Genomic DNA, 16755 nt, shown 5'->3' with positions numbered 1-16755 from the left:
CCCACATCCATCGAGTCAGTGATGCCATCCAGCCATCTCATCCTCTGCCGTCCCCTTCTCCTCCTGCCCCCAATCCCTCCCAGCATCAGAGTCTTTTCCAATGAGCCAACTCTTCGCATGAGGTGGCCAAAGTATTGGAGTTTCAGCTTTAGCATCAGTCCTTCCAATGAACACCCAGGACTGCTCTCCTTCAGAATGGACTGGTTGGATCTCCTTGCAGTGCAAGGGACTCTGAAGAGTCTTCTCCAACACCACAATTCAAAAGCATCAATTCTTAGGCGCTCAGCTTTCTTCACAGTCCAACTCTCACATCCATACATGACCACTGGAAAAACCATAGCCTTGACAACCTTTCTGGACAAAGTAATGTCTCTGCTTTTTAATATGCTATCTAGGTTGGTCATAACTTTCCTGCCAAGGAGTAAGCATCTTTTAATTTCATCACTGTAATCACCATCCGCAGTGATATTGGAGCCCAGGAAAATAAAGTCAGTCACTGTTTCCCCATCCATTTGCCATGAAGTGATGGGACCGGATGCCATGATCTCGTTTTCTGAATGTTGAGCTTTAAGCCCACTTTTTCACTCTCCTCTTTCACTTTCATCAAGAGGCTCTTTAGTTCCTCTTCACCTTCTGCCATTAGGGTGGTGTCATCTGCATATCTGAGGTTATTGATATTTCTCCCGGCAATCTTGATTCCAGCTTGTGCTTCCTCCAGCCCAGCGTTTCTCATGATGTACTCTGCATGTAAGTTAAATAAGCAGGGTGACAATATACAGCCTTGATGTACTCCTTTTCCTATTTGGAACCAGTCTGTTGTTCCATGTCCAGTTCTAACTGTTGCTTCCTGACCTGCATACAGGTTTCTCAAGGGGCAGGTCAGGTGGTCTGGTATTCCCATCTCTTTCAGAATTTTCCACAGTTTATTGTAATCCACACAGTCAAAGGCTTTGGCATAGTCAATAAGTGTACTGCTTGCTGAATTTCTATAAGTAAAAATATTAAGTAACTAAGAGCCAGAAATAAAGCATAACAAGCATCCATCTCCAACATCCCTTCTAGTCACTCCAGTGGTAATCACTATTTTGACTTGTAACAGTGTAATTTTGCCCATTTTTTGGCTTTTATGTAAATGGAATTATAGTTTACAGTCTTGTGTGTGACTTTGATTCAGTGCTGAGAATTACCCATTTTGTCGCCTGTGATGGTTTTTTCATTCTCTTGGCCATTTGATGCCCTGCTTGTGTAATTTTATCACAGCTTAGCATCCATGTTACTGTTGATGGTTATTTAGGTTGTTTTCTCTTCTGAGCTTTTTTTTTTTTTTTAATTTAAAAACTAAAAGTAGAAGTTTTTATTGAGTTCTTTAAATTGCTACTCCATATTTTTCTTATTACTAGAAAAGTTTTTAAGCAGCCATTCTTAACTTGACCAAAATTTTAAAAAGCAAAGATATTTTGTAAATGTGTCGCGCACACGGGTGACAGAACCCTACTTTTTCTAAGAGGACATTCATCTGAATAAAATCATGAGTTTTTAAGTAAGCCTCCACCAAGTCTTCTGGTAATTGAACAGAAGCAAGCCCACCATGGTCCATGGGAGATGGGTTAGACAGACAGATGTTCTTTCAGTTTTTCCATAATTTAATTCATTTTGTTGCTTGGAATTAACATCACAGTTTGCAGGGGCTTCATTGGTACATCATCAAAGGACCATCGGCCTCCCAGACATGTGTCACTCTCCTCCTGCACCGAGTAGTTGAATTTCAGGATTGTCTTCTTGTAGAAAAATTCTTCTTCTGCATTTGCAAACATTAACTCATCTTTTTTCTGGTTGCTCCATTTCTTTTTGGAATTCTTTTTTCCTGCTTCCACAAACATCTTGCTGATCAGAAGGTAGAAGTAACACATCCCACATGGCTTGTTAGTTTTGTGTGCTTTTTTCTGAGCTATTAAAATGGATACTGTTAGGAACATGCTTATACCTGTCCTTTGTCAGCATATATGTGCGTTTGTGGGGTGGGGATCAGAGGGTACATGTTTGTTCAGCTTTTAAGGCTGTTGTCAATACTTTCCCAAAGCACATCATATACCAGCAGTGAGAGAGAGTTCTAGTCACCCTGTTCTCATGAGTACTTGATGTTGTCTGTCTTTTGTATTTCAGACATTCTGGTGGGTATATAGTGGTTTTAATCCTAATGACTTTCCTAATGACTAAGTTGGGCCAATTATTTATTTTCATAAAGAAATACTGGCTTGAGTTCCCCAGCTCATGTGACTTATACAGTCTTTTTGTATCATTATTTATTTATAGGACTAGTCGGGGTGCAGTCTGTTGTCATTTCTCCCTGTTGGTTTCCCTCAGTGCTATATGGGGTTTGTTGTGAACACCAAATTGAGTTGCTCTGTGTTGTTACTGATTCTGATTTTGATTCTTATTTCAGCGGCCCAGCCCGATCCAGCTTTACTCCCCTCCTTTTATATTGGCCCCAATCAAAGACAAGCAGACAGAGCCGGGAGAGACGCTCGGTGAAGCGAGCCAGAAATACAACGTGCTCTTTGTGGGCTATTGTCTGTCTCACGACCAGCGCTGGCTTTTGGCTTCCTGCACTGATCTCCATGGAGAATTATTAGAAACTTGTATTGTAAATATTGCTTTACCAAACAGGTGAGGAGCCTTGGTGTTCGTGGTGCATGGAGACTGACACTGTGCCTTTTCTCAGCTCATGGATATTTCTAACTCTCCCACCTAAATGCACTGGGTACCATGTGGGTGGGTTCTTTGGAATTTTCTTGGTTTTGTCGTACTGAGTAATAGCTCTGACTCATTTGGGGACCCTTTTCCATTTATTTGAGGTCACGGAGGAGTAAAGTATCTGCACGTAAGATCGGACTGCAGAAGTTGTGGGAATGGTGCGTCGGTATTGTCCAGATGACATCTCTGCCCTGGAGAGTTGTGATCGGGCGACTCGGGCGTCTAGGCCACGGGGAACTCAAAGGTGAGAAATTCCTGAAGCAAAGGAAAGGAAGAGGGCTGAGCTAACGTCATTAACTAAGCTGAGGGAGAAAACAGTAAAGTTGGGAGTAAGAGTAGATAGAGCACGTTATATTTTCTGATTCTTCTAAATGTACGGGGTAAACTTGTGATTTTTAGACTTTCTATTAGCAACAGAATCATTTACAAAGAAAATTTTAAATATTGAACCTAGCAGAAAAATAATTCTTTATATTAATCTATAAAAGGGACACTAAATTAGAGTTTCTAACATTTGTGTATTGAGTCAGTGAGAAGAACAAGTGGTTTTTGTTGTTTTTTTTTAAACAAGTCAGTTTTACCTGGAAAATTTTATATCAGATTATGGATGATCGTAAACGTCATATACAGCCTTTACTTGCATTTGCTTGTTTGTTTTTGATGGTTGATGGTGAGGAGACTGTATTGTTTCAGTGGCGTGATAACAAGATAGTCCTTGTTGACAAGGACAAGTAGTTGCAAATTTGAACCATCTTTATAAAACATCACCACTGTCTGATAGTCTGTGGTCTGGAAATTTAAGAGAACAGGTGTTTTGTTTTTTTTTTTAAAAGTTGAATCCCCCAACTTATATTCCTTATAAGAAATACAACAAAGGAATAAAAATAAGTGCCGTGTAACACCACTGACCACTGGCAGCCGCCTTGGCTGATGTTGAGCCCAGCTCATTCATTATCCTCGTGGAGCTACTTGTACAGTTTTATTTGAACAGGCCTAGATTATCTTTTTTTAAGGCCTATCAATGGCGTATCTATAAGAAGTCCAGTATACGCATATAGATGTGAATTTTTTCTAAGGTGTGTGCAAAAGCAAGCATGTGTCACAAATTAGCCTGGTAGTTTTCATGTTTCATGTGTATATTAGGGCAGAGTTGGCAAACTTTCTTTGTAAAGGGCCAGATAGTAAATATTTTGGACTGTGCAGGCTAGCTGGTCATGTTGAGCAACCCAGCTGTTCTATTGTATGTCACAATAGCCACAGACAGTACCCCCTTGAGTGGGCATGGCTGTGTTCTCAGAGACCTTGCTGACATCAGGTGGTGGGCACGACCTGGCCTTGTGGACCCTTGTATTGGAGTGTGCATAGTATTTCTTACGTGAAATTTATATCAGGTATTTGGGGAAACCCTGAAATAAACCCCCTGATATGGAGATAACTCGTCTTGTATCAAGTGCCCAGAGGGGTTAATTATTAGGGTTTAACAGCAGTTTATACAAATATATAATATGTATTAAGTGTTTGTTTAGGAATCTTCTTATACACAGAGTTTTTTTTATTATTAAATCATACTCTAGGCCAAGAGAAAAATATCACCCTTTTCATTTTTAAAAGAATATTATACTTATAATGAGTCTGTATCAGTAGCCTGGAGGTCTAATTCATTAGGGGATTCATCATTTCATTTCTGTCAGAATTCCTATCTTCTCTCATAGTATACCTTTTAGTCAATCTTATTTCTTAAAGGCTTTAAGCTACTCTTAACCCTTGGGAAAAGTTAGAATATGATAGAAAAGAAGTAGAGGAGATGAAAATATAGCCTAGTAGTCTAGTTATTTGGTGTTTTGGAAAATTATTAGAGCTGTTGCCCTCCCTTGTATGATTTTTTAGAAGGGACACAAGTGTGACCAAGGGCTCCATCAGAAGACTGAGAGAAAACGTGCCTTCAAGGAGTAAACACAGGAAACAGCCTAGTGTCCAGGACACGAGCTTCTTCCTTTGGGGAACCGAGCTCTGCACCACCTTGCATTTCTGTGGGGCAGTAGCAGATACGGGTCCACAGATTTCGGTTTTGTGAATCTCTATTCTTTATCACCACAGTGTTTGTGATAAAAAGAATCATACTGGCTTTTCTTTCTTATTTGGTTCTTAAATACTGAATTCACATCTCTCGGGTTTTTCTGTGGTTTTTTCAACATACACCCTCCTCCGTGTTCCTTGACCCTTTTTATTTCAGCCACTTCTGTTCACTGTTCATTGGGAATATGAAATTTTCGTGAAAGTTTTGGGGTTTTTTAAACTTTTTAAGGGAGAGCAGCATGTGGCGGTGGACAGGTGGCGTGGTGTTGCCTCAGGTGTGACAGTGCACAGCTGCACCCATGTCACACTGATGGGCTCCTGTGTGTCCAGGGTCAGAATAAAGGGAGGGCCGAGTGCTCTTCAATTCCCAGAGTAACATTACCCTCTGCGGTTCTGTGATGAGATATCCTGCCTTTGTTTGGGGGCAAGAAACAAACAATAGAAAATTTGTGCCACCTTTTTAATCTGAACAGCTAATGTAGCGTTATCTGGAGCATGTTACTTGGACCCATTGCTTACCAGCTGTTCGGGGCATGCCAGGAAAGGGTCCCCTTGGTTCCTTCTGCTGCTCGCCTTTGATGAAACCACCAACCTAGAGCAGTAAACCAAACTGAGGTTCGCCCCCAGCTGTGCTCTCTTCTGAGGAAAAGTATCCATGAGGGTGTGAAAGAACCAGGCCTGGAGAAGGAGAAAGGGCAGAATAGACTGGCATCCCCAACAGAAAGTACGCGCACATGTGCCTGCATCTGTGCTGGGCCCCCACGTAACCTCAGTCTCCATAATGGTGGGCCTTTGTTCCCTTGTTAATGAAGTGTAATCGAGGTCAAGTGACATTTTCTTTGTAGCAAGGAGGGGAACCTGTATAAAGACATATTCCCTTTAGGGCCCAATCCTGGAAATTCAATTATCAGGCAGAACTGGTAAAACACTCAAAGCTCACATCAGTATGCATTTCAAAGACTGTGTGAGACTGTGGTATTTGATTCCAGATTGGAGTATCCTCCTCGGAGAATGTTCACTACAGACAATCAGTAAACGGCTCAAGGACGTGTGCCGGATGTGTGGAATCTCTGCCGCAGACTCGCCTTCTATCCTCAGTGCCTGCCTGGTTGCCATGGAGCCCCAGGGCTCCTTTGTAGTGATGCCAGGTAACTCTCTTGTCAGTTTTCTTAATTAGGTATCAGAGTACTTCAGTCCATTTATTCTGAAGTTCACACACAAATATAGATTGTATCCTTATGAAAAACAGTTGTACTCAAGGCTCAAAAGTGGAAACCGTTTGGTCTCTTCCAAGGGAGTGGTTTGTGACTTTATTATCTGTTAACCATCACTTGGGAGAGAGCCTGAGTCCTGAGTGTGATCGAGAGCTCTTGGAGTCATGGCGAATTATTTGCCTGACCCCGGCCTGTGGGGCGGGTTACATCATTTCTTTGTGCTCTGTCCTCCTTATGACATGGGGTAGTAGTTCTTACCTCATGATGTTGGCTTTGATGATTGAATGAGATGAGTAAAGATTTAGTATAGAATCTAGCATATAGTATGCATTCAATGAATATGCATTTTAACAATTTTTAGTTGAATGGTATCATTTCTACAGAATTGCGCTGTTGGGAGAACAGTCCTTTATAAATTATTAGCAATCACAGGAGAACAGAAGGTTTTATTTTTAGAAATACTTAATTAAATCATACTTGGTTGGCTCAGTCCAATTTTATCTTAACTTTCCTAATGTGAAATCTGGCTTGGGCTATCATAGGTAAATGCTCTGAGTCAGTTTCTTGAAAATATTTAAACAAATGGGCTCAACTTTAAATGTGTGTCCATCATGGCACTTGTGTCAGACTCATATCAGTCCAGCTCAGGTCCTCTTAAAATGTATTTCTGGAGTTGTTCACTGCTACACAAAAGGAGTGAATACCTTTTCCCTGCCTTTTAAGATGCTGTCACAATGGGCTCTGTTTTTGGTCGAAGTACTGCACTGAACATGCAGTCATCTCAGCTTAACACCCCTCAAGATGCTTCCTGTACACACATCTTGGTGTTCCCGACGTCGTCAACCATCCAGGTGGCTCCAGCCAACTATCCCAATGAAGATGGGTTTAGCCCCAACAATGGTGAGTGGGTACAGTGCAGCTCGACTCCTTCACCAAAATGCAAGGAGTCACTGCGCTGCGGCAGGTTCTTCTGTGTTGTAATGAACAGCTTATAGAGCATGAGGGAACTGGAGGGCTAAGCATCTTTTCGGTCTTGAGGATTTCATTTATACCATTGCCAAGGCCATATAAACACTGTCCTCTCTTGGGTAATTAACGTTCTCCTGTTTTTCATGAAATGAAAGGCAGAAAGTGTCTGTGCTGTGATGTCACTCTTTCAATGAATATTTCTTAGCTGGTTTGAAATGGGTGAAGACTACTGGGCAGTAGTCAGACAGCATCTAATTCGCTCTGAAACAACTCCTTAGTTGATGATTCTTAATAGATATTCTTGGTTTGAATATCTTAAAGCATTTGTTAACTGAGTATAAACTGTAAAATGCTCAATATTATGCAGCCATTTACAGTGTTTTTTGAGGGGTTTTTAGCAGCATTTGCTCCCGTTAAAGGGGGAGGGTGAAAGGCCATCACCCTGCGTGTGTGCACACAGGTTAGATGTGTAGCATGATCGTGGGGTCATAATACAGAACCAGAACCAGCGGGACTGTTCTTGGTGACGAGGCTTCCCATTTTATACCTTCCAGGTTCTCTGCTGTGTGTGTGCCTTACTTCTATGATACAGGAGAGAATTTCCTAGGGAAATCAGTGTGCTTTGATCTGCTGGTGTAAGAGGCCTCCAGTTTCAGGCCAAGTTCACACCTATTAGCATGCATTAATTCAGCCTTAAGTGTTTTTAGATGCTAATTGGATATATAGATGGAGTGTGCTGTTTTCTTGGATGGCGTCAGTTTTAATTTTGTTTACTAATTAAATTGCTTCTTTAGCTGTTTTGCCATGTTTTATGTGCCTTTGGAGGCTGGAGTTTTATGTTACTTCTCCATTCTGTGCATACTTCACACTAGGAGATCACTAGAGACAGGACACAATGAAAGGCTTATTTGCAGCACCTTGAACCCAAAGGGCACACGTTAAGTCTAAGTGGTTAATGATGCATACCTAGAACAGCCCTAGGCCAGCAGACTGTGTTTTGCTTTAAGTCGGGGCTGTGGATGAGCTTTTTAATTTTTGTGTTTTTCTCTCTCCCCTCTAGATGACATGTTTGTTGACCTTCCATTCCCAGATGATATGGACAATGATATTGGCATATTAATGACTGGGAATCTCCATTCCTCTCCTAACTCCTCCCCAGTCCCCTCCCCAGGCTCTCCGTCTGGAATCGGCGTGGGCTCTCACTTTCAGCACAGTCGGGTAAGCATGACTTGGGAAACTTGGCACGTTTAAACCCACCGCAGCCTTGAGGGAAGGCCCCTAGAGGTGCTGACCTCCGTTACCACATCCGCCTTTCCTCCCGGTGGTCCTGATACAAGTGAAGTCAGTGTGGCTCTGTTGTTTCATTTTGAGCAAAGGCAGGAATTCTAAAGAAATGTATTACCATTCCTGATGACTGTGTTTAATCAGAAGAATAGTCCATTACAGCTGTCAGAGTTTTTTGCAATTGTTTTCTGAGCAAAAATTAATTTTGGTTGCTTGCCGTTTCCCAGTTAATTGTAATATTTTTGCCAAAACAGCAGCTTTTCAGAGACTAGTTCAATAATCCTGCTTATTCAACATGCAGAATAACTGTGTTAACTGAAGAACACACTGTTGATGGTTATTCGGAAAGAGGCCTCCCTTGTCTTGGTCTGTGTTTTCCACCTTTTTAGGCAGTCCGACCTCCTGTGTAGCCAGCCTGCAGGAATGGAAGAGCCCACAGGTGGCTGATTTTGGAGACGTGTCCATGTTAATGCCAGAGTATTAAGGGACAAAACAGAGCTTACAACTAGTTTCATCTTTAAATATCCTAGGGATATTAGAGGTGAACTAGCAGAAGATTGAAGCATTAAAGGTTCTGCCATAAAGCTAGGTGATGCATGCCTTATCCTGGTCTTATACTTAAAATACTAAGAGACTGAGGGCTTGGACACAGAAAAATAGCTGTCCAATATCTTAAACTGGACAAGTAAAAGCAATCTGTTTACCCTCGTTTAGACACAAAGATGTTCTTAAAGGACTTAGGTTTCTGTCAGGTGGGACTTTTATTGCCAGCCCTGAGTTCACTGAAGGACAATCAAGAGAAGAGAAGATGGAAAACTTGAGTTACAGAGCAGATGAGACCAAGGAACGGCAACTCAGTAGTCTGCCTTCATGTTACTGCCTGCCCCCTAATTTTCCCTTCTGGAGGAAGAGATTGTACGTGTCTTGACTTCCTCCTCAAGCATTTGCCCGTTAATGACAATTTATTGGCTCACTGGAGATTGTGATGGGGACCAAGAACACAACTTTTGCATTGAGTGGTTGAATTTAGGATTACCGTGATTCTGGAGGCCAGTAGCGCTGCAGCGAGGAATGTGTGCCCTGGAGGTTGGTAAACACAGCTCTGAGTTACAGCTCACTAGCTTGTGCGATCTTGGACAAGTTTACTCTACTTTTCTCAGCCATAGTTACCTTAACTGTGAAATGGAAATACTAGCAACTATCTACCAGTACTGGTGGTTGTAATTCAGCCTGTCCACTAACAAAGAATTGGTAACTGAAGTATGTTAGTTTTGTGAGAAGCAGAGGTGTGCTGTCTTTTCTCCCTTGGTTGGCGCCTCAAGCCATTGAATGTCACACTTGAAACAGTTCTGTGCTGAAGCTGGTCAGGTGGCCTTTTCCACTCCTGAACGCCTGCAGCCGGGTAACTCTGACGGGCTTTCAGCATTTCCTCCTTCTGAACCATTAACCCTTCTTTGATATTCAGTTAAGAGGCTACAACAGGAGAAAGCATTCAAAGTTGCAGTTAGTTTTTCTTAAGCAACTCAGAATTGCTACAACTTGGTGTAGTAGTTGAGGGTTTTTTTTTTTCTTTGAAACAGAAGGCTTTTGAGAACAAATGAATTACTTATTATTGCTTGCATAAAAGGTACATTTTCAACTCTTGAGGCTAGCTAAGAGAGTCAAAGATGAGGAAAATGTCAATTAAAAAAAAAAAAAAACGCCCAGTAAGGCTCTCACAAAAATCTCTTACTCCTGGGATTGCTGTAAATTGAAACAAGACTTCCCACTGCTGGCAGGTTAGAGACCCTTGAGTTGTTACGACCTGTTGACAGTGGACAGTCAGGCGTGTGTTTTTGGGTGACTGCAGGGGAAAGAGCAGATGGGTGTGGTGGTGCGGCGCCTTCAGCTGTCAGAGTCCACTCCTTGCATTGTTAGTTTGTTATCTAATAATGCCATGGAGCAGATTTTATGTTCTGCAGAAAAGGAAGCAGAGAAAATAAGTCTGTTTACTCGGCTGATGTGGCAGACACTGCCTCCCCTGCCGCCCTTTCTCCATCAGTTCATCTGTGTGAGGTGCTACCAGCCTGGTCACTACAGTGTGCACGGTGAACTGATGAAACCTGGGTGACGGTGTCAGAGAGGACGAACTTCCAGTTACACAAGAAGTGTCTGCAGATGTAATAATGCATAGTTAATACCATATTGTAGGGACTTCCCTGGTGGTCCAGTGGTTAAGAATCCGCTTGCCAATACAGGGCACAGAGTCCATCCCTGGTCCAGGAGGACGTGCCGCGGGACAGCTCGGCCTGTGCTCCACAGCCCACGCGCCGCAACAGAGACCCAGCACAGCCAGAAAGAAATCATTTAAAAACACCATATTGTATATTTGATAGTTGCTACGCGTAGATTTTTTTTTAAAGTTCTCATCAAAATAAAAACCATTCAGCTCTGTGTATGGGGATGTTCACTACACTTACGTGATGATTTCCCACAATTAGAGCCGTCATGTGTGCATGGCAGTTATATGGATTTCTTTTGAAAAGATTTTACAGAAAGCTTTCTTTGGTGATAAATGCTGATCACGCTTTGGGACTTTGTCTTTCAGAGCCAGGGTGAGCGTCTTCTTTCTAGGGAAGCACCCGAGGAGCTGAAACAGCAGCCTCTAGCCCTTGGGTATTTTGTGTCAACCGCCAAAGCCGAGAATCTCCCCCAGTGGTTTTGGTCATCATGTCCCCAGGCTCAGAACCAGTGTCCCCTCTTCCTAAAGGTTGGTTTGGTGTCATGTTTGAAGTTTTGGCGGGGGGGTGGGGGGAGGCGCGGCGGAATGAATGACTTAAAACTCAAAATTTGGTGAGAATTTGTTCCCTGATTCTCTCGTGTCTACTTGAAATCTGAGGCTGTTTTACTTACAGCTAGAGGCAGAGAGCAGAATTTAGGAGAGGAACCCAAAACCATGTCACAGAGGAATGACATTTCCCCAGGGAGGAGACCTCAGGTCACCCTGTGGTTCTGTGTAGGATTACTGCCGTCAGGGAAGTTACGCCTGGGGAGGGAGAGGTCAGTAATGACTGCTTGTCCTCCTCCTCCCCTTCATGGGGGCCAGTGTTCTTTTTAGAAGTAGGGCAGGAGTGAGCTAAAAACCCTATGTTTATGCATGCCTTTCCTGTATATTTCTTTTACTCCAAATTAAAGTTAAAAGCAAAAGATCTCTCACTTCACTTTGGGTGAAAGAACCTAGAAGAAATCCATAGATTGGCAAAAATGCAGATGTTGAATATCATACTCTTTCGGCAGGACTGTGGCATACCCCTTCTGATGCAGAAGTCCCACCACAGAGGAATCCACGTGATACACACACATACACCTGGATGGTTAAAACCAAAACAGTTTTCTTTTCCTGATGACTTTAACACAGTATTATGAAATCAAAGAATTTATATTAAAAATCCATAATCTTTACCGTCAGAATTATTATCTTCTCCTCTCTTAAAAAAATATACATTTTTAAGCTCTGTTTACTGAAAAGACTTACAGATGATAGCTTAGTAGCAATAAACACCTTTCTTGACACATGTATGATTTCTCAACACCACTTACCATTCAAAGAATAAGAGTTCTCTAAGGAATGACTGATTCCAGGACCAAAGTAAGAAATTCATGATGTCCTGAGACATCTTTTCATGCCTAAAAGCATGGAAGTTACCAAAGATTATTAGAGTCTTTTCTAAGAACCAACAGCCAACTTGGAGGGGGTTCCCATTGCCCAGGGATGGGATCAGTCATTTGGTCATTTGAGTGATCAGTGGTGGCAACAGACTGCTAATGCTAAGTCTATGGGTTCATAGTTGTGCTGGAAAAGAAAACATTTAAAATAAGTCACCTTTTGAAGGAGAATCAAACATTTATGTGGCCTCTGCTTTAAATATTTCAAAATTAATAAAGTAAAACTATGCTAAAGATTGATGGGGAACTTCATAGTTGATAGAACATGCTGGTACCTGCTGAACCCAGGGCTCTGGCATGGTGCTCCAGGTGGGATAGCACGTGCCTCTGGACTGACGCTGGAAGGGCAGTACGCCAGTGACGGAGCACGGAGGTCAGGAGAGAGGATCACAGTGACACCGTCAGCCACACCCAGACTGTGGGCCTCTGCAGATTAAAACCTGTGGAGGGACACTAATTATTTGTAGGGCATTTGCAAAAATAGCTTTTTCCCTCTCTCTATTCTAGGATATGGAGTTATTTGGAATCACCTTGGGGTTACTGAGCAGCTTGAATCCAGGGACTTACAGAAGCCCTGACTCCTAAGGGACTTTAGATAGTATCTGCTGCTGGCAGACGTGGGCTTCCTTCCCAAGTTGACTAGGCCCGAACAGTAACATTCTCTGTTCTTTTACCAGGCTTCGCTGCATCACCACATTTCTGTAGCACAGACGGACGAACTTCTCCCTGCCAGGAATTCTCAGCGGGTTCCACATCCTCTTGACTCCAAAACCACGTCTGATGTTTTAAGGTAGATTCAGACCTAGACAACATAGCAGTACAGTTTGAAATTATATGTTTTAATGAAAAACACCTTGGAAAAACAAGAGTAAAATGTGGTGTTTGTGGAAGAGATGTTACCTTTTGTGCAGTGGAGCACTGTCGAATTAGCCAGTGAGAAACCACATCCCTCCAACGCATGCCTTGGACGGACGGACAGACAGACAGACAGGGCAGCAGACGTCGTCACACCGGTAGTTGGGCATGAGCACCGCTGCTGTCACTTCCTGTTCCCAAGCGGCAGTCATGGTGATGAAAGTAGATCAGATTAGGCGTGGATAGGTAGAAAACCACGTCTGAAGCTTAAAGCACTTGACTTTGAACACATTTTCTACCCTCCCTGAAATAGATTATATAAATAAAGTAAAACAAATTCCATGGTTGGGAAATACCTCTCAGAATTCTCTTGCACTTTAGCAAGCTATAAACATGCTTCATATACCTTGAGAAGATATGTAAGCTTTTTCTAATGTTTCCTAACTCTTAAATGATTTGAAAATTATAATTAAAGCAAGAACCTAATCTACATGATTTTGGCTTCCAGAGCCTCTAGAGCAACACCATCCAGTAGAAGTGAGTCACATAATTACCATCTTAATATGGCTACTAGAAAAATTTTGAAATTTTAGTAATATATAAAAATATATGATAGTGATCATATAAATAGTATCATTTGAATGGTAATCAATGTACAAATAGTCATGAGCTATTTTCTCTTTTTTGAAATACTCAGTCCCTGAAACCCCTGAGCCCGTTCTCTGCATATACCATGTCTGAGTTGATGAGGGGCAGTGGCTGCCGTATCCGACAGTGCAGGTCTGGAAGGAAGGGGAGTCAGGACAGGCTCCGGGCTAGGGCGCGGGACCACTTACAGAATGAGGTCATGCCTTTGTCCTGCGGCCGCCAGGCACCCTGACCTGTGTGTTCTCTCCGGCAGGTTTGTTTTGGAGCAGTACAACGCTCTGTCGTGGCTCACGTGCAATCCGGCCACCCAGGACCGTACCTCCTGCCTTCCCGTCCACTTTGTGGTGCTCACTCAGTTGTACAATGCCATCATGAATATACTCTAATTGGAAAAGCACTTGTTCTCTCTGGCTCAGTTCCTTCTCCCTGCAACCTCAGTCCAAGAAACCTGCGACACTCTGAAATACCCCACTTCCTCCTTTGGAGACCACTCTGCACAGTCCCGCACTGTGATTCCTTCTCAACAGGCACATGTCATTTCTGCGGTGTTCAGTACCAGAGTGACTCGCTGACACTCCTCTCATGGACCTGGAAGCTTCCACGAGCAGTGACTTTCAGCCAGTGTTACAGTGTGTGCGGCCCCAACCACTGGGCCACAGGAAGTTTTTCTGTTGGTTTTTAAGAGGGAAATAGAAGAGACTTGTCCTTTTGCACAAGAGTCTGTGTTTTCAGTCTCTGTTTAACATGGGCAGTGTAGCCCTCGAGGAAACCCTCCAGTTCCTGGTGTATGGCCTGTGGGTTACCTGAACTCCATAATCTGGGACTTTTGAAAAATAAGAACCAGCTCAAGGACATGATTTCATCATAGGGTTTCTGTCTCTCTCGTGCTCCCATCTAGACTGGCGTGAGTGCTTTGGTTGACTTTATACCTGTGTGTGGATACAAGCGGTCTGGAGACGTCTTCGTTTTGTTTATTTATTTTAGGTTGTCTGTCATGTGACTTCTTTTATTTTTATTTTTTTAATTCGCGAGGACCAGGTACAGTAGCTAAAACCCAACTCAGATCCACCATAGGATTCTTTGACTACATACCTCTGTCCTAGAAGCCGGAAAAGGAGTGAATACAAATTGGGGAGGATCATGCCTACAAAGTAATAATATATTCAAACCACCCAGCAGTAGGTTTTGTCGAGAACAAACTGAGTAAACGCTCTGCCATGTTCCTTATTAGAAGTGGCCAGCGTTTCATGAAGGACATTTTTACACAGAAGGCAGTCAGGCTCCCCCCAGAGCCATGGAGGCAAGTACCTTCGTTAGTTTTATATAGTCACAGTGGAAACATATTTTCTAGTGAATTCTTACTGAAAGCCAGGTCTCTCCTCTCATTAGATCAAAAGGGACTCATGTACATATCACAATCAAAAGTGTTCGTTCATAACATCAGTTATAAATATGGTGAATTTTTTCTGGACCATAGGAATATTATTTCAAAGAAATATTACAACTTAACCATTAAATTAGTACTTGAAGTTGAGCCTTTGTGGTGGAACTTTTTAAAAACAAACATGCCTTTTTAAAGCATTAAGGCTAACTGAAGTATTTTATGACTCCTCACCCCAGGCCTGAGCGGCTTGTCCTGAAGACCCCGTCTCTACCCCCTACCTTGCTGTGCGTTTCTATCTGAGGGCAGTGGGTGTGGGCTTGCCTCCCGTGAGCCACTCTGGTCAGGCTGTAGAGTTCTAGTCATCTGTAGAGAGAATCATGCAGATTTTAAAAGTTCTTCCAAGAAACTTCCATATTCTGGTTATTAACAAAAAAAAAAAAAAAAGAAAAAATGTAATAACTGATGATTTTGTAAAAGTATTTTTCTTGAAATAATCTAACGTTTAAAACATTAAAAAAAAATGTGTGGTGGGAATGTGAAAGCAGAGAAATCACTTGTAAATGGATAATTTTGTTCTCTGTACCACCAATTGAGGGGGAGGGGTTGACTTTCGCAATGTATAGGTTAAAAAATCTGATATATCGAACCATTTGTATCTAATGTGTACAGTGTAAAATTGACTTTAAAAATATTGCAGTGCTATTTTTTCTTAATCAGAAAGGAAAAATTCTCAAGGCCTTTTGAAGAGCATAAGATGATGAAGATTGTAAACTTGTATAAAATTATCTTGGTGAGAAGACAAATTGTAAAGTAGATATTTGTAATCTTTTACCACTTTGGGGTTGCTTTTTTTCCCAGAATTCATCAGAACTTTGAATTTTTTTTTTAATGGGCTGTTTTTAATGCAGGGGCTTTTCTTCTCTAGAAACCCAATTCTCAGCAAAAAAAGAAAAAAACACAAAAAACTAAAAAACCCCTACAAAAACTTTAAAAAAAAAAAGGCAGCAAAGGGTAGTTTTCATCTGGTGTCTTTTATTTAAGTTTTTTAAGTTAAGAAAAAGCTGGTGACATATTTATACGTTTTTGTGCAAAAATAAATGAATGGCAATAGATTTTAAAAAAATCTTATTATGTACTTCTGTGTGAAAAAGTCTGTATAATATTTCCCTTAAATATGCATTATTTTACTTGTGAGTTTTTTACTGAATTAATCTGAAATGTACAAGCCCTGGATTTGCTACAGAGTGAGAACTTATTTTATTTTTTTTTTTATTTTTAATTTTGGAAATTCTGCAGAAATCAAAACTCTTACCTTGGTTTGAACTAAAGAGGGGACATGGGGAGGGGAGGGGTGGGTTTGTCCAGCATGCTTGTATGTATATTTCAGAACCTTTTTTAAATGTAAAAGCTGTACATTTCTGGGAAGTTCTGAATTTCTTTTGTTTCCTTTTTCCTTCAAGCATTTTGCAGTGAGCTTCTTTTATATATAGCAAACAATTTGAAAGAATACAAAAATATGTGAAGTTCATTTAAAAAAACTACAGTATAGCGCTGGTACAGTACACTAAAAGACTTTGATAAAAGAAACAATACTAAAAAGCCTCCATTTTAAATGTCATTCATATATACCTTGTGAATGAGAGCTATATACTTTTACACACTTTTTTAGAGGAATAAATTATTGAATTACTGAAACATTGAGTGGCTTTTTTTCCCCCTTCCATCCTGCTTTTGTAGTAAAAATGATTACGCCTATTCAAAAGGTGTTATGCACTATGGATTGAACAGCCCTTGACCGGGAGCCAGGCTCTGCCTTCCAGAGTAAAGTTTTACTCCCCTGATCACTACATCTGATAGCTGTTATAG

The 16755-nt window shown here is 41.6% G+C and overlaps 1 protein-coding gene across 2 annotated transcripts in view; it reads left to right on the top strand.

Moving 5' to 3' along the window:
• MED13L (mediator complex subunit 13 like) overlaps positions 1-15060 on the top strand; it is a 277887-nt gene extending 262827 nt beyond the window's left edge. For both annotated transcript variants that reach the window (XM_027566693.1, XM_027566692.1), the window contains exons 24-31: positions 2444-2667; positions 2856-2998; positions 5820-5978; positions 6768-6944; positions 8074-8231; positions 10885-11046; positions 12680-12792; positions 13759-15060. In XM_027566693.1, coding sequence (XP_027422494.1) covers positions 2444-2667; positions 2856-2998; positions 5820-5978; positions 6768-6944; positions 8074-8231; positions 10885-11046; positions 12680-12792; positions 13759-13891 — 1269 coding nt within the window. In that variant the 3' untranslated portion in view covers positions 13892-15060. The remainder of the gene's footprint in view (positions 1-2443; positions 2668-2855; positions 2999-5819; positions 5979-6767; positions 6945-8073; positions 8232-10884; positions 11047-12679; positions 12793-13758) is intronic.
• Positions 15061-16755: the final 1695 nt, after the last annotated feature.

This window comes from Bos indicus x Bos taurus, chromosome 17, assembly GCF_003369695.1.
Source record: "Bos indicus x Bos taurus breed Angus x Brahman F1 hybrid chromosome 17, Bos_hybrid_MaternalHap_v2.0, whole genome shotgun sequence".
NCBI lineage: Eukaryota > Metazoa > Chordata > Mammalia > Artiodactyla > Bovidae > Bos > Bos indicus x Bos taurus.
Note: the sequence above shows the minus strand (reverse complement) of the source record. Positions and strands in the feature narration are given on the sequence as shown.